Source organism: Bubalus bubalis, chromosome 19, assembly GCF_019923935.1.
Source record: "Bubalus bubalis isolate 160015118507 breed Murrah chromosome 19, NDDB_SH_1, whole genome shotgun sequence".
Lineage (NCBI taxonomy): Eukaryota > Metazoa > Chordata > Mammalia > Artiodactyla > Bovidae > Bubalus > Bubalus bubalis.
Window position 1 is genome coordinate 37,827,820 of NC_059175.1, and position 18,246 is coordinate 37,846,065.

The following is an 18,246-nucleotide window of genomic DNA, read 5'->3' on the forward strand; positions in this document are numbered from 1 at the left end:
TTACCTGTTATACATACATACATTTATTCTTTGCTTTGCATAGTATATATTTATGATAAATCTTAAAGTTTGGAAGCTCTTTATCCTCTTGCTACAGGGTGTCTGCCATGGTGCATGCTGTGTGAGTGGAAACATCACCCTTCCTGGCTATCATGAATGTTAGAACTATGTACCAGAACCATTTTGGTGATGAAATCTAGGCATGTAGAATTGATCTCTACCTTTAGAAGATTTCTCTTCTTTGCAGTTATTCTCAAAGTCTTAGCTGTCTTTTGTTAGCTTAGGCATGAGAAATGCATATGCATTGCACTGGCACTGCTGGTAGAAAATGATGATACGGGATGGACAGGTCCTCACATCTGATTTCCCAGGTAGTTTGGGAGTAGTGTCTGTAGCTGAATATACCTGAGCCCTTGATTGAGGTGAGTACTGGTGACATTTGGTGTTGCTGGTGATGGATGAGTTAATGATATTGCATCTTCTCCCCTTACTTAGGCTCTTATCTATATTCCTAAGTATGCCTCCACTGATTTCCTGGGTGACTTCATTGACTTAATAAATAAATCAAACCCTGTTATCACTTTTTCCCCCTTTCCTCAGCTTCTCTGACATATAACCTTATTCTGTTCCAGCCACTCACAACCATGATCATATCTGGACTTTGCAGTCATCTAGAATTTCCCCATCTCTCAAATCTCTCTGACCATGGCCTCCTTCCTTAATAGCAGACCTATTTCCTCAATTCTAATAAATCTGCCCTTTGGTTTTCAGTGTGTTGATCCCCTCTGTTTTTTTCTTAATTCTCTCTTCATTCACTTTCCTGACAAATTAAAATATTTTCTACCATTATCTTTCTACTTAGTCATAGATAAGTCTTTTCTATTCCTTTTCTGTACTATCTCCAGAATAACTGATTAACATCTGTCGTTTTAACTAAGATTCTGATGACTCTAGAATCTTTATATCCAACAGTGATCTTGCTTCTACTCTTACCTTATTTTAGTCTCTGTCCACTGCAGCCACAGTGACTGTTTTATAAAAGTTTGGTAATATTAGGTAGACTTCTCTGCTAAGAGTCTTACTGTGGCTCTCCATCTAACTCAGGATAAAATTAATTTTACAATGACTAGGATGACCAGTTCCTTCTCATCCTGGTTTGCTTGGGATTTTCTCAGTTTTAGCACTGAAAGCCCTTCGTCCTGGGAAAATTGTCCATCTCGGGCAAATGGGGATGGTTGATCATCTTCGCTGTGACATTCAAGACTCTACATTATCTGGCTTCTGACTCTTCTGTATCCTTATGTCCTATTATTTTCTTTCTTCATGCTGTTGTAGCCATACTGGCTTCCACTTGAATGTATCTGGTGGCAGTTAAAAGTAATGTATCTACAAATGGACTTGTCTCCTTCCCCGCCGCCATACTTGATGAATGGAACTGTACTGGGTGCTAAAGCTGTGGCGACCCGTCCTCACCCCCTCCCTGCACTCCCTGCATCATATTGGTCGGTATTTAGTGTGAAGTTTTAGGGGTCCTACCTTTGAGTCCATCTCTTGCCCTCCTCACTGTTACTAATCATAGCTCAGGCCTTTGTAGTGTGTGAGTTAAATTACTGCAATAATCTCCATTCTTGCTCTTTCCGACACATCCTTCAGACTTTGCCTTAGTATTTTTCCTAAAGTGCAAATTTGATTGTATCCACTCCTTAGTTAAAGTCTGTCAGGGTTTCCTTTTGATCTTCAGGATGCCTTGCAAATTCCTTAGCATAATGTATATGATGTTTCACCACCTGTTGCTTATCTGCTTTTCTAGTTTCACCTATCTTTATTTACCCACAGGCACGTTCTTCAGCTTAAAAAAAGGACTGATGCCTCTCTAGAAACATTCTAGGATCCTTCCTGAAGTCTATTCTTTGGGTTTTTTTCATTGTATTTTTGCCCAGTTTTAATGAGATATAATGGACATACAGCACCGTATAAGTGTAGGATGTACAACATAATGACTTGATGTAACACGTGTTGTGTGAAATCATTACCACAATAAGTTGTTAGCATCTGTTATCTGATATAGCTAAAAAAAATAAAAGATGGAAAAGTTTGTTTCCTAATGATGAGAACTCTTAAGATCTGCTCTCTTGAATAACTTTCAAATATACCGTACACCGGTGTTAACTTTAGCTAGCATGTGGCACATTGCTTCTCCAGTACTTTCTTGTCTCATAAATGGAAGTTTATACCTTCATTCAGTAATCCTCCCTCGCCCCCCACCCTGCCGCCCCAACCTGAAGCTGTTCTTAAGCACAGTGTAATGGATGAGCAGCCTAACATCTTGATTGGGGGCTCACTTGTGGGAGCTTTTGCTCTGGTGATGGGCTTTCTTGATAGCAAGATAGCAGGGCTGGAAGGAGTAAGTGAGAGAGTTCTCTAGAGGTCCTTTTCATGCCTTTATTTGTGCTTTCGCCTGGAGTGCCCTTAGACCACTGACTCAATTGTATAGTTCTTTTTAATTCAAGACTGCTTCCTGTCTTGGGCTCTGACTATGATTCCTTCTACAGAGTGCACTTATCTCTTCTTATTATTTTCTCCTTGGTTATTTGTCTCTTCTGTCAGACTACAAATTCCTTGAGTATAGGACTAAATTTCTCTAGCATACTATTATTATACATAGTCAGTAGGCAATAAACACTTGAAAAATGAATGATTAGTTAAATGATTTTAGGGAGCAGGGCTAGGACCCTGACCTAGCTGAGCAAATATCTCCTGAGCACAAGTAACTGAGATTATTGCTTCAGTAATTATTTTTTAATTGTCTTTAGTGATTGTACACATGTATTTTAGAAAAACTTTGAAATGATATATTTTTGTATCATTAAAGTAAGAGATTGTTTAGTGATCATATTTTATAGTTTGTTGAAATATATTCTCCTTTAAAAACTGGCTTAATATTCATTAGCTTGTGAAGATTTTGAAACTGAGAAGCAGAAGGTGTTGTTTCTCTAATTTCTACCTGGAATAATATATTCTAGAAGTCTTTTGGTTTTTTCTTTTTACCCCCAGGCATAAATGTATAAGGCCTCTAGCTTGTTCCATAATTCGGGTTGCCTGACTTATATTTCTTATAAGTGTGAGGTGTCCCACAATCCTTAAATAAGCCCAGAAGTTAATGTTCAATTAAGTTTCTTCTTCTCTGCAGTAGTTATCAAACGCAGCATAACAAATCATCTGCAAACTGGAGGCTTAAAACAACAGTAATAATAATTTATTATCTCCCATGGTTTCTGTGTGTCAGGAATCCAGGAAGGGTTTGGCTGGATGGTTTTAACTTGGGATCTCTAATGAGGTTATAGGCAGATGTCAGCTGGAACTGCAGGCATCCAAAGGTTTGACTTGGGCTGGAGGATCTGCTTCTTTAAGATGGCTCATTGATAGACTCAACTAAATTAAATAGACAATTTCAGTTTTCTCTTTGGTATTCTGTACTCTCTCTGCTGACCCCTGTCTATAATTATGACATTTAAATGCTTAATAATCAAAATGGGGTAGAGAGCATGTGATAGCCAACCTTTAAGGTAGCCTCTTGTTATTTACACCTTTATGTGGTTCCCTTCCCATTGTAAGCAGGCCTAGCCTGTGGGATCAACAGAATATGATAGAACAGTGTGTGCATTCCAAGGCCAGTCATAAATGGTACTGTAGCTTCTGTGTTGGTCTCTTGGGTTGCTCATTCTTGAGCAAGTCAGCCACCATGATGTGAGGATACCAAGGCCGCCCTGTGGGGAGACTCACATGGAGAGAGACTCGAGGACCTTGCCAGCAGTTAGCACTAGTGAGTGAGCCACACTGAAATTGAATCCTCCAGGCCAGGCCTGGATTTTTCTGTCTTGAGTGTTGTAGACCTGCAGGTGACCTCAGTAGGTATTCTATCAAATAAATGACTGTTGATAACTTTTATATAAGGGGTTTCCCTTGTGACTCAGCTAGTAAAGAATCCGCCTGCAATGCGGAAGACCTGGGTTCAATCCCTGGGTTGGGAATATCCCCTGGAGAAGGGAAAGGCTACCCATTCCAGTGTTCTGGCCTGGAGAAGTGCATGGGGTCCCAAAGAGTCGGACAGGACTGAGCGACTTATACTTTCACTTTCAACTTTTATAATCTTAGCACTGTATAAGAGTATTGTAGTAAACATAAAAATTTTAAAAATCTAGTCCCTGCCTAAGTCTCTTAGATAAATTTATCTCAGATAAATTGACTAGTTACAGCTTTGTAGAAGCCTTTTACGTGGCTCTTCACATTTATGTTAATTTACAATTACTATTAAGGGTTTGTTTTGGTTTGGTTTGATTTGGTTTGCCAGGCAAACTGTCAACCTTTCCTTCAAGATTGAAGCATCACATAAATGAGGATGATTGAACTTTCTGGACACCTTTCCTCATGTTAGGTGCCATAGCCTCTCATCTTCCTGTATCAGCCTATAGGCAGTTAACAGTTTGTAATTAGCAATTTTTAAAAAAAAAATTCTGTCTTTCATGAATTTGTTAACTCCTTGAAGTTAGATTAGATTAAGCTGAGTTCTCTTTTAGTAAGAGATTATCTTAAAAGATATTTATAAGGGGTTTATGGTTCAAAAAACTTTCACATAAACAGTTTGATTCCTCAGAATAACCTTTTGAGATTGGTGGTTTTATGGCCCTTTTAGAGATAAAGAAGCTGATGCTAAAGTGACTTGCCCAAAGTTAGTAGTTAAGTAATATAGATGTTAAGATGCAAACATCACTACACCATTAGATAATTTTGCAGGGATATCAATCAGTGGCAAATTTGCTGTTAGTTTTACTGTAATGTGGAAACTTAAGTTGTATTATGGCATTAAACCTGGATGTAAACTACTATTTCTATTTGGTCTTCTTTTTTTTTTTTTTTGGTTCTTATTGAAGATATAAATAATATGTGGCAAAAATGAATTATAGAGTAGAAATTCAAAGATATTCATGTCTGATTTTTGTAGTTTAATGATACCTTTTGAATTGAGTACTTTTATTCCTTCTTCCCTTTATGCCACCCAAATCCCTTTAAAATAAAGGTCTGAGGGTCATTTATGTCTTCCTGTTCGATATACGCATTCCTTCCCAGAAGCCTTGCAGAAGTTCTATCGTGGTGAATTCAGGTAGGAATTTCTTACTATTGCTCTATAATTATCTTGTTAAGATAATCTTATTATTATATAATTATTTTATTAATGTGTGTCATTAAAAATGCTGTTAAACAGAACAAATTAGGTAATATTTGGATTAGTCCATAATTGTAGCCATAAAAAGGAATTTATATAATACATAAAAAATAATACATTAGCTGAGTCACAAACACATCTAACTTGGCTTCTCCCAACCCTATTGGAACTAAGTGGAGAAACCTTGCCGAATGCCACTTGGGCTGTAATATAATTGTTAAGTAGAGGTTTTTCTCCTTCAGTGAGATAGAGGCCATGTCTCTACTTTAACCTTACATGCTGTTAGCAGTTTGGTAAAAAGATGATTAAGACTGTTGGTGAAAATTAAATGTTCAAGTTCTCTGAGATTTTGTATTTTTCACCCTCATCTTCTCCCATCCAGAGTGTCTGAGGGTTGGATTTATTCTAACTATAGAGATTCCTGGTATCTCTGTCTTACATGTTAAGTATTCCTGGTATCTCTGTCTTACATGTTAAGTATTTCCTAACCAGTGGAGATGTTTTTTTTTTTTTTAATATTCCTTTCACTTAATTTGTTCCGTAGTCAGACTGCCGTGAAGAGAGAAGGGTAGAGGGAAGAGTTAAGATGAGGTAGACCAATTAATTAGAGCTAAGTTGGACTACTATTTTTCGCTGACTTAGCCCAGATTTTATAGTTTGAGAAAACCTTTTCTCTAGGTGTTTGTGAAATTGTATTAAATCTTCTTGACTTCTGAAATCTTTTTTTAGTAGCGAGTTTCTTAGTAGCGAGTTTTCAGTTTCTGCTCATCTCAGAAGTTTAGCACCCTTACAGATGACTAATATATTCCAAAAAGGAGTATATTTTTGTGTACTTATCTAGTAGAATCTGTCCCATTGGCTTTTTGATATGTCAGTTTTTGATTTTAAAATCAATTAAACTTGATTCCTTTTTTTTCCCCCCACTAAAAAGTCATTGAAGTTTTAGATGTAATCTTCAGTGTTATAGTATTTGTTATTGAGCTCTTATGTAAAAAAAAAAATAACAAAACAGAAAAACATTATTACAGAATTTTAGGAAAGGAATTTTTATATAATCTGATCACCTTAACATAATGGTGTTTTAATTTCATAATGTTTTCTTTTTTATATATATTATACTTTTTGATAAGTAAAACACAACTACATTAGCTCCATATATGGGATTTAATGGATACTTGATAAATAATTTGACTTTAATTCATGTTATTTGAGGGGTCTGGAGAAGGAAATGGCAACCCCCTCCAGTGTTCTTCGCTGGAGAATCCCAGGGACGGGGGAGCCTGGTGGGCTACCGTCTATGGGGTCGCACAGAGTCGGACATGACTGAGGCGACTTAGCAGCAGTAGCAGCAGCATAGATACAGTAGATAGTGCCATCTAAATCTGTTTTTGAGCAGGAATTTGTGGTGGGTTTTAGATATTTCTGGGGTAATTAGTTCATGGGATAACTAGTTTTTTAATATGAATTTTTTTAATTTGGAGAAACTATAATGTCTAATCCTTTGTTTAGCTTATTCTATCTCAATATAACTTGCTTTTTCTTCACTCTAAGGTGGTTGTGGAGGCAGCGAATTAGGTTATATCTTGAAGGGACTGGCATCAACCCCGTTCCTGTGGACCTCCATGAACAGCAGCTGAGTTTGAATCAGCATAGTAGAGCCTTCAACATTGAAAGGGTTCATGATGAAAGTAGGTGGATTGGGAATTAAGTGTGTTTGGGGCAATATGTACTTTACAGTTCCTTTGATCTTTAATTTCTGGAAGTAATCACTTATAATTATTTGGGGATTTCAGTGCCACTGACTACATTTAAGGAAGTACAATGAACTACTTGAGTTGTAAAATTTTTATGATTAGATTCTGAAATAAGAAATATAGCATATTTCCATAACAATTTTTTTCTAGGGTGGGTTTGAAAACTCATTGATGAGGGAAGGACTATAAAATGTCCCAGAGGGTACTTGATATTTAAGGAAAGAGTCTAGACTTGGTCTTAATCTTTGAAATGTCAAAAAGGAAAAAGAAAGTGGTTGAAAGAAAATGAACTAATCGGTGGAAGACTTCATAATAATTATACATTTATATATTTGCATTTACATATATTTACCATGGGTCTAGGTATTGATTAAAAAATCTTTTTGTTAGGAAATTTTGCATGTCAGCTTAAGATTTGTATTTCAAATATTTGTGTAAGATGCTAAGGGAATATTAGCATAAAATGATATGCAGCTTTTTTGTTGTGTTAAGATGAATTCTCAGATTTGAGCTAATTTGAGGATTATATTTAGCAGTATTTTCCCACTTTGTCCCATAACTGTAAGATTTTCATGATGCAAGAAGATCCTGAGAGATATCCTAAATATCTGTGGACTGTATAAAAGGATATTATTTCCTCTTGCATTTCATTTCTTGACTAAACTTTATCAGGAAAAGCTATCTGTACATAACTGTTTTCCAGCTTTGTTTCTGTCTGGTTGTGGTATTTGATGTTTACTTATATTTATTTTTTTCAGTTTTTCATGGTGATTTATAGCTTTATAGGTTAGATGTTCCTAAACTGTGAGTTAATGCCATGTTTTAAAGATGGTTTTTCTTTCCCTGAAAAAAAGTCATTTGATTTTAGAAAATTTTTAAATAACTAGTTTTTAAAAATCTGGAAATATTTCAAGTCATTCATAAGCAGATTTCCTATTATTGTTTTTGAAAGACTGCAGTAACTATTAAGATTTTAATTTTTTTAAAAGATTTTAAAATCTTAACTAGAAATTTTACTTTATATTTCACCCAAACAAGTTATTGCTGTCATCAAAAGATGTTCAGGATTTGGTTGTTTTCACCAACAGTATATAGGATGTAAATTCATTGCTCAGATTCACTGGTTTTAGCTTATAAACTAAATATATATAGAAACAAATTACATATAAACTTAGTAATATTCAGGATATTTACATCTGGTTACTGGTAGTTCTAGTAAAAGCACAAGAAATACTCAAAATAAAAAGAATTAAAAAAAAATTATTCAAAACTTAGGCATCAGTCTCTGAATGAAGGAACACACAAAATACTTAATATAATCAATGGTAAAAGGTCCCACACTGAGGTGTTAGTATACTAGGGATAAAGCAAACCTCTTGCAAGCTTCCAGAAAGGAAGTGGTGATAGTGGTGGTTATTGTGGTTGGAGCAGGTTATTTTATACATGAAGAATCTGGAATCAGAGTAGTTTCAGATTTCTCAATAACAACACTGTAAATTGTTATATTATTAATATTATTGTTATTAGCAATTATATAGCATTTACAATGTTGGCACTATTTTAGAGAACTTTTTTTGTTAGAGAGTTTTTTCCTTGATAAAGAGCTTTATTTTCTGAGGAAAAATTAGGAAGATTTCAAGATATATCTCATGTTTCCTATTTAAATTCTCTTCAGGTTGGCAGGGAACACTTCCTAAGAAACTGCCATTTGGGATTTTTGAATATAGGAGTAGGTTTGAGATTATAAATATACCACCATGTTTGATCCCTGATTTAGCTTTTTAATTTGGAACACAGGATTAAAGAGAAAAAAATCCTGTTTTTTTTGCAAGAAGGATGATTTAACTTTAATCAAATAAAATTTTCTATTTAGTGTTATCTGTCCTTAACTAGATTATGTATGTGGTGTGCTCAGTTGCTCAGTCATGTCTGACTCTGCAACCACATGAACTGTAGCCTACCAAGCTTCTTTGTCCATGGAATTTTCCAGGCAGGAATACTGGAGTGGGTTGCCATTTCCTTCCCCGGTGCATCTTCCTGATCCAGGGATTGAACCAGGCTCCCCTGCATTGCAGGCATATTCTTTACCACCTGAGCCACCTGGGTTGTATTCAAATTAATGAAGAGGAGTTCATTTTTATTACCATTATACCCTCAAGGGAAGGTGTGTACATGCTAAGTCGCTTCAGTTGTGTCCGACTGTTTGCGACCCCATGGACAGTAGCCCAACAGGCTCCTCTGTCTATGGAATTCTCTAGGCAAGAATACTGGAGTGGGTTGCCATACCCTCCTCCAGAGATCTTCCTGACCTAGGGATTGAACCCCGGTCTCCCACATTTAAGGCAGATTCTTTACTGTATGTGCCACCAGGAAAGCCCAAGAATGACATAATGATGTGCGTGCATGCTAAGTCAAGGGAAGGTAGAGTTTATTTATTTGTTAAAGAAAACTTTTAATCACATAAACTCGTAACTTTTTATTTGCAAGCCTAGTTGTATTAATTTGGATAAGTGAATTGATTTGATAAACAATCCTAGAATCTCAGTGGCTTGACATACTGAAGTTTTATTTATAGTTCAGCTCACTGTCCAAGGAGTTTTCAGGCAACCTCCAAACAGTGGCTCCTACCATCTTCTAAGGCTTTTGATCTTCTGTTTGGTCCTTTGTAACTATGGGGAGAAGACAGTGAGAGCATGGGGAGCTTAAGGAAGTTTTAGGAGCCAGGCCTTTTCACTACTTTTCCTCATATTCCATTGGCCATTACTAGTTCCATGACTATACCCAAGGTGGGTAGCTCCAGAAACATAGTCTAATAGTCTGACAGTGTGAGAGAATTGCACAGGATTGTGGTTTCTGTCACATAACAATTCTATACTTAAGAATATAAATTAATGATTAATTTTGTAATGGATTCTCTTGAATAGAAAATTGTCAATTGTTATTGAGTCCATCTTTTCATGTTTTGTTGAAGCAAGGTGTAAATGAACAGTTTAGTGATTAAATAATGTTTGGTAGTCAATTAGCATGAAAGAAATATAAGCAGAATTAAGATGATTAATGAGACTTGAAGCAATTTTATATATTCTCTTCCTCCTTTGATAAAAGATTTCAGGTGAAATTCAGCAAGCACATATAGTAAAAGTGCTATATACAGAAAGGAAAATTAGGATAAGGAGAAACAGGAATACAGATAAACAGTTAAGACCATACAAAAGAAAAACATATGGTTACAGTTTGGTGAGATTTAAGATTTATCAGTTACTAATATATAGTGACGGCTTCCTTGGTGGCTTAGCAGTAAAGAACGTGCCTCCCAGTGCTGGAGACAGAGGTTCCGTCCCTGGATTGGGAGGATCCCCTGAAGAAGGAAATGGCAACCCAGTCCAGTATTCTTGCCTCAGGCATGACTTAGCAACTGAGTACAAAGCAATGTTTAGTGAGTACTTACTGTTAGTGAACAGTTGTAGAAAATCTGTGAGGAGATATAAAACATTCCATTAGTGATTACACTATGTAAAGAGAAATAATTTAAACTGTAAATTTTAACTTTTTACATTGGTAAAACTTGTTAGTTGTAAAAATGTGAATATATTTAGTACCAAATTAAGACAATATCAAAAGTTAAGTATGCAGTCTTAAGTACAATCAAATTTGATCAAACACATCATTCTTATATACCTTTTTGTATCAGATTCCTTCTGTATTATGAGATCTAGCTGATAATGTTAGCCCATCATATAATTTAGTCAAATAAATTTTTAAAGATTCCATGGTATTACATGGTATTGTAATAGCAACTTGTGATAATTGAAAGAATAGTTGGGTCACTTTAGACAGTTAAAATCCAAAAGAAATTATACATGTAATTAACATTCAATAAGCATATAAACAGGCTACAAGTCAGAGGAGAATATTAAATTGGTGGTTGTGTTGGTGACAGTGGTGGAAAGTTTTATAGAGTATTAAGTGTCTAATGTCTATTTATACATATTAACCTAAAACAAAATCTTAAAACATAGCAAATTATCCCAGAGTTTACCATCTTAATACAAAATACTTGTGATTTCACAGAGATTATGATAAGTCAAGAATCCAAGAGAGGCTTAGCTTGTTAGTTCAGGTTTAGGGTCTCTGAAGAGGTGACAGTCAAGCTGTTGGCCGGGGCACATGACTGGAAGATCTGCACCACAGCTCGTCACGTGGCTGTTAGCAGGCGGCTTCAGGTCCTCACTGTGTTGGCTTCTCCATTGGACTGTTTATGGAATATCTTCCCCCCGAACAAGTGATCTGGGAGAGAGAGTGACCAAGGTAGAAGCCAGGGTGTCTTTTTAAACCAAATCTCAGAAGTGACATACCATCTTTTCTGCCTTATGTTTGTCACATAGACTAATTCTGGTGTGATGTGAAAGGAAATTATACAAGCATGTGAATACCAAGAGGCAGGAATCATGGGGGACCATCTTAGAGGCTAGCTGCTGCCTCAGTTGAAGTTAACGTTTAGCTTTGACTAAGAAAAAAAAGTGGAGGAGACAGAAAAGGTATCTTGTTCCATAGTGCGTGCCTAGCAGGAGACACCTGGGTGCGGCGAACCTGCTATTGGTGACGCTGGGAAGAAAGGGCTGGCATCTCAGGCTGGGGACTGGTTAAAGACAAAAAGTAAAAGGGACCATTTGAAGGTGAAAATCACACTTTGATCCAGAAAGCAGTGGTATTCTTTGGAGGATTTTGTGTGATAAAGTGTGGTTTAAGTAATCATGTGAAGAGTTGACTCATTGGAAAAGACTCTGATGCTGGGAGGGATTGGGGGCAGGAGGAGAAGGGGATGACAGAGGATGAGGTGGCTGGATGGCATCGCTGACTCGATGGACGTGAGTCTGAGTGAACTCCGGGAGTTGGTGATGGACAGGGAGGCCTGGCGTGCTGTGATTCATGGGGTCCCAAAGAGTCGGACACGACTGAGCGACTGATCTGATCCGATCTGAAGTAATCATCAAGGAAGGTTACATAAGTTGTGCACAGCACCTTGAGTAAAATAAAGATGACATTTTTTTAGGAGTCATATAAGGAGATGTGGCACTGTTCTCCAGAGCTGCCATTGCTGAAAAACATTCTCTGTTTTCTATTTGAGAAATAATCTGACTTTTAACATAACTGATTTGGCTTCGTACATGAACCATCCAAGTAATTTGTTGCTTGAATCCAGAAATGACTCTCCCTTGGAAGTACTCCATCATCTCTACTTCTGAAGCAGGTTGTAGTTGGAGCAAAACTTAGCGGTGTGACAACTTGAATCTTATGCTGTGAATAAATATCAGTATATTTCATCACTCTTGAAAAATTGTTTCAAGAAAAACTAAGGTTTATTTACTCATTGCAGCTATAATGTTTAGATGATTTTGTGGTTCTATATGAATACTTTAAGATTTAATTCATATGTTAATGTTAAGCTATAGATGCTATTAAGACAAATATTTTAATATTTTATAAAATTTATATGATAATATTTCTCAAGTTTTAAGGCGCTCTCTTGGATTTTTCTTTCATTCTCTGAAGGGTTTGAGGCTTCTGGACCCCAGCTCTTGCCAGTGAGAGCACTAAATGAAGTCTTCATTGGGGAGAGTTTATCATCCAGGTACTTTTAAACTTGTCATCTTGAGTTTGAAATGTAATATTTTAGTAATTTTAAACTGTTTATTAAATTTCTACCACCTAAGATTTGTGAATAATTAATACTATATAAGAAAAATGAATTATTAAATGAAATGTTTTCACACCTTTGTACACATTAATACATGTTAAGAAGAAAGAAAGTTTCATTACCAAAAATGTTTGTGAAGCCCTACATTAAACAAAGTTACTGCAGTATTTCCCTGAGCCTTTCATCTGTTATATAGGTGCTTTATAAATGTTTAAGAGAATGATATATAGGCATATATTTGCAGTTGATATAAAACTTTGATCTTATACACTGTTCATATTAAAATTTTATGTTTAATAAAGCTGATTTATTTATTTGCTTGTTTTGATCCAGGATCCAGTTAAGGAGAACACAAAAATATTACTTATTTTTTGAATAAATCTTATTTGGCTATCATAGCCCTTTAGATTGAATTAAGAATAGTTTTTAGTCCCATCCCTGTTTTGTCATTTATGATTTTTACGTTTTTGAATGGTTTAAGCCAATTGCAGAATATTGGCAGAATATTCCTTATTTTAGATTTGTATGATTTTTTTTTACTCTGCATGATAAAATTCAGACTAAGCATTTTTGACAATACTGCATAAGTAATGTTGAGCCTTTTCAGTGCAGCATCATAAGGCAAGAGTATTGACAGCTTAAGACTTGTAACCATTATTACCAAAAATTAAGCTTAGTGAAGTTCTTCAGTAGGAATATAAAAACTTAGTATATGTTTTATTACTGATAAAATCTATTTTGTGAGTGTTGAATATTACTTAGGCTTAAATTGTCAGCAGAATTTTTTGCAGAAAATTTGTGTGACACTAGTTACTAGTTGTAAAATGACTGCCATAATGTAAAGTTAATTTAACTCTTGGTGGTACATTTAGAACTTTCTTTCTCATTTTTGTTGTTGTAAGGGAGTTAGGGATGGAAGATTAGAGATAAATCTATATTCTACTCTCCTGCTACCAGAACCATGTGACCTTTTGAAGGTCATGTAATTGATTGCCTGAGAGTTTCAAATTTTCTGAAATTCTCTTCATTATAATAAGTCATATTCTTTTATAGTAAGTTTAATTATGATGAGAAAAATTTGTCTTAAAAAAAAAACACGTTTTAGCCATTAACTTACTACTGGAGGTAGTATTGAAGAGAACAAAACCTGATTCAACAGGATGATTTGAATTATCTTTTTGAGTTGTAATTATTTTAATATAATTTTAAATTTACGCAGTAAGATATATTGCACACCTGCTGTGTGAACTAGGAATATAAAAATGAATAAGATAAAAGTAGTTGTGTCTTAATGTTTTGGAAGCTAGTAAAATACATAATTAAAAATTATTAAAAGTAAAATGTATTCTTCAAGAAATCAAATAAAAATATATAAAGAACTTAAAAATATGGTAAAGTGTAAAGATGTACTTATTTTAATATAGTAAGACTTATGCAGCAACAGAAAAAACTATAGCATATCAAGTTTGAAGCAATATGGAAATGAGTAATGGATACATTTATGTCATAAGAGAGAAGGAAGAGAATATAACAGTGATATAATCTCATCACTATTGCTAAAGACAGGCAGAAGAGAACAACCCTAAAATGAGATTGGAAAAAGTCTCCATTAAAATAAGTAGATGACAAAGGTAAAAATGTTTTGTGAGTTTATGCTTATTCGAGGGAAGCCATTTAAGGGCTTACATTATTCTGTTTGTATATTTTGAAGGTCATAACTTCTGAGAGCTTCTACTAGCGTTGCTTTATGATTTGTACTTACTAAAAATAACTTACAAAAGGAGGAAAATTGGGATCAATGATTGACTTATGGAAATTCAGTGAGGGCCCGTTAGGAGGTGTTAGAGCCAACGCTTCTGTTTTCTGCGGTGGCAGCGCTTTGGTTGGTTTACCCCTGATGTCCGATGCTGGTTCTTTTTGTGGTCTTTGATGCCTCACCTGATATCTTTGCTAAGATTAAGGACAGCAGTGGGTGGGCTTCTGTGTCTATATTGAGAAAGCTTTAACTACTGGGAATATTAGAAATTACTCTGAAAGAGTCTATGACACAGACTTAGGCAGAAAGGAAATGAACACTTACTGAATGCCTGCTGCGTGTCAGGCACTGTGCATGTTGTGTATGTTGTCACGTGTATGCTCATAGCAACTCTGTGAGAAAAGTGGTTGTATTTCTCAGTGAAAAAACTGAGATTTGGAGAATTCAAATCACTTGACCAAGCTCATATATTTAATTTAGCATCAGAACCATCATGTAAACCCAGCGTTTCTAATTCCAGATCCAGTATTGAGTTGTCATGAGAACTTATTACTTATTTTTTGAACTGCCCTGTCTGTACACGCTTTCCTCCTGGCAGTGCTGTTTCAAGGCCATCTTGTATTATTTCTTATATAGTGTCTTGTTTATTGCTTAAAGCAGTAAACAGCACTCTAAATAGTTGGTAATTATTACTGTAAAATTTCTGACCCGCATACTAGAATATAAACTTCTGGAAGATTGTGTCTATTAAATCCCTAGTACCTTACACAGTGCTTATTAAAACATTAGGCACTTAATAAATATTTATAGATTGAATAAATATTGATGCTGTCATTATCTCCATTTTATAGGGCAATCTGTGGCTCAGAGAGGTGAAGTAAATTGCCCCAAGTCACACAATTAATAAATAACAGAGCCAGGCTAAGCCTGTGCTTTTCTTCAGTGTGTGCAATAGAAATGTAGTTTTCCTGAAAACTGAAGTGCTTTGCTTGGAAAATGTGAAGTGCGGCAATATTATTCCTGCCTCATTTATAATGTTCTTAAACTTAAGAACATTTTAAAAGCCCAATTTTTTTCTTTTCTCCTATTTGTTCTAACCTAGAATGTCTTATTCTTGGGCTGTAGCAGTGGACAATTTAAGAAGAAGTATACCCACTCTAAAGGGACTGTGAGTTTTATTGCTGCCTTAAAAAAATAATTTCCCTGAAACCAAAATTTTATGAGTTGACTAATCTTGATAAACTTGCATGTGAGAATGACACTAAATTCGCTGTTTGTTTTGGACTCAGTGTCTCTCTCCTGACTTTTCTTTCTCTTCACCTCTGCTGCTTTTCTGTCCCCACTTACCTCTAATCTCTGGTTTCTACATGATTCTGGCATAATAGCAGCCATTCCAATGGATTTGGCTGACTTGTCTGTATTGTATATAATAGACTAATATACCTAAAATTCTTAATTTTCTAGGAAGACATAACAAAGCTATGAAATAGATTAAATGTGAATACTAGACTTGCTGTCTTTTATTTTTAAAGAGAATGCTGACTTCAGAGAAAAAAACGACTTGGAGTTGTATCATATGAAGCAGTCACAAACCACGAGCTTGTCAGGAGAAAATGAAAGGGTTAGAATAAAAGATAAATTATCCGATGAATGTTAATATTTGCAGGGATGTCTAATAATTGTCATTGTTTTGAAAAGCTATATTTTGTTAAGGGTTTATTTTAGCTTTTTTATTTGCTGTATAAAAGTAACTCAGTGTTGACTGTTGACACCATTATTTTAAGACATAGTTGACAAAATAGGCTTCTGTATGTTTCAAAAGCTCTTTGAATAGTTACAAATCACTTAAACATTCATGCAGTTAAAAAGTGGTGTCATTTTTTTTGGGGGGGGCTGGTGTCAGAAAACCCAGTTGATTCCATGTTTATTAAATAATCTTAGAAATATAAATCTTTAAAAAAAATTACAGTTCTTATTTTATCCCTAGTTTTGTTCACTGGTCCAGGACTGGTTGAGATTTTTTTTAGAACCTCATTATCTCCTATCTTACTATCAATTCAAAAGGCACATTAGCACATAACTTGAGAAACAAGAGTTAAGTAGAAACGGTTGGTAACTTGAAGGATTAGATGCAGACTTAGATGTGTCAAGGACTAGCTCCTGCGAATGAAACTCCCCTAGGAATGGCATTTTCTTTTTCCATTCTGAAATCATCTTCTGTATGTTTCCATAGCAGTGCTAGGTACAAATTTATAAGAAGCTCTTGTTTGAAATCTTAAAGGAAGGAGGCACATATAGGTCAGAGAAGGATGTAGACACACAGATAATTTTGAATTTTTTTCACTTAATCAATATTGGAATTAGCATCATATGTGTCCCTACTAAGTCAGGTATGTCTAAGTCAGGATGACCTACTTAGATTTCATCCGCTCTGAAAAAGATACTTTATCTCATTTACCATGAGACATAAGTTCTGCAAATCCAGTTTTATATTCTCAATTCATAGGGCTTCCTACTATGAGATTTCAGTTGATGATGGTCCATGGGAAAAACAGAAGAGCTCTGGCCTCAATTTGTGTACTGGAACAGGATCAAAGGCCTGGTAAGTAACTTGGAATGTTGCTTATCAAATTTTGTGAAATGCTTAAGTAATATAATTTGTGTGTTGTCTCACATTGGTGTATCTGAGGCCTCTGATACGCAGGAAGGGGCCTGGCGTTGATTTACTGGTTGGCTCAGCTGCTGTTGCACTCATTGACTGGGTCCAAGAGTCGAGCTTTGACTTACAGCTCGGCCTGGATCTGGTCATTCTTTATCTTCCTGCACTAGGTTTGTGAAGAGAAAAAAGAAGATGAGTGTTTTTAGGGAGTGTATATTTTAAAAAACGAATATTTTAAGTTATAAAGAAATGAAAACAAAGTACAGTACCAAAAAATATGCCAGAAGTTTGTGCATTCAAGGCCTAATTGGAGATAACCTGGGACATCCTGAAACCTGCCTGCGCTATGACTCCTCTCTGGGAAGTCTCTTGCACTTCTTAGCACACACGTGCCTATGCCTCCCTGACTTTTATCTGTAGCCGTCATCTCTCTAGAGTACAGGCTCATATTGTAAAATTACCTACTAACTACATAAGGATGTTAATAGCACTTCAGATTCAACACATTCAAAACTGAATTTCTTATCTTCCTTAGTTCTCCTGTGTTTCCCGTCTTGCTGAATAGCATCACTGTTACTTACCCTTGACTTCATAGTCTCAGGAAGACATGTTATTCCCTAAAGGCTGGCTCTTAACTCTGGGTCTTCCTGTCCTCCCTCTGTGCTTAGCAGTCTCTGAATCATGTCAGATGTACTTCAGAAATTCTAGCCCCTGCTTTTCAGTTTCTGTGGCTGTTTCTTGGTGTCACCCCCTATCTCTTTAGTGAATATTCTTTGTGCCTCATCTTGCTTCTTCAGGCTGTTATTCATAACTCCTACCACAGAGTAATATTTCCATAATGTAGATAGATCTCACTATTTCTCTTCTGTGCTTTAAAACTTTCTTGACTCCTGACTGTGTTCACGTTACTCAGTCTGTCATATGAAGCCCTTTAAAGGTGAGCTAAGGTTCCTTGCCAGCCTACTCCTGCCTGACCCTAACCCATTACACTGGAGGCTCTGCAGGCTACTTGCAATTCTTAGCACAAGCCATGTTCTCTCTGGGCTTTTTGTTTTTGCTCAGTGTACCTTCTTCCTGCATTGACTGCCTGAACATTTTCCACTTTCCATCTACTGGCTCAAAATTCCAGTCTTCAAATGTCATTTAAATGTCAAA

At 35.7% G+C, this 18,246-nt stretch overlaps 1 protein-coding gene across 2 annotated transcripts in view; it reads left to right on the forward strand.

Moving 5' to 3' along the window:
• The window catches only part of NADK2 (NAD kinase 2, mitochondrial), a 45,295-nt gene that overhangs the window by 15,496 nt on the left and 11,553 nt on the right, over nucleotides 1-18,246 (forward strand). The window contains exons 5-9 of one of the 2 annotated variants that reach the window (XM_006074875.4): nucleotides 5,078-5,161; nucleotides 6,776-6,912; nucleotides 12,532-12,610; nucleotides 15,535-15,600; nucleotides 16,939-17,034. In XM_006074875.4, the coding sequence (XP_006074937.1) occupies nucleotides 5,078-5,161; nucleotides 6,776-6,912; nucleotides 12,532-12,610; nucleotides 15,535-15,600; nucleotides 16,939-17,034 (462 nt within the window). The remainder of the gene's footprint in view (nucleotides 1-5,077; nucleotides 5,162-6,775; nucleotides 6,913-12,531; nucleotides 12,611-15,534; nucleotides 15,601-16,938; nucleotides 17,035-18,246) is intronic. The other variant, XM_006074876.4, reaches the window with a different exon arrangement.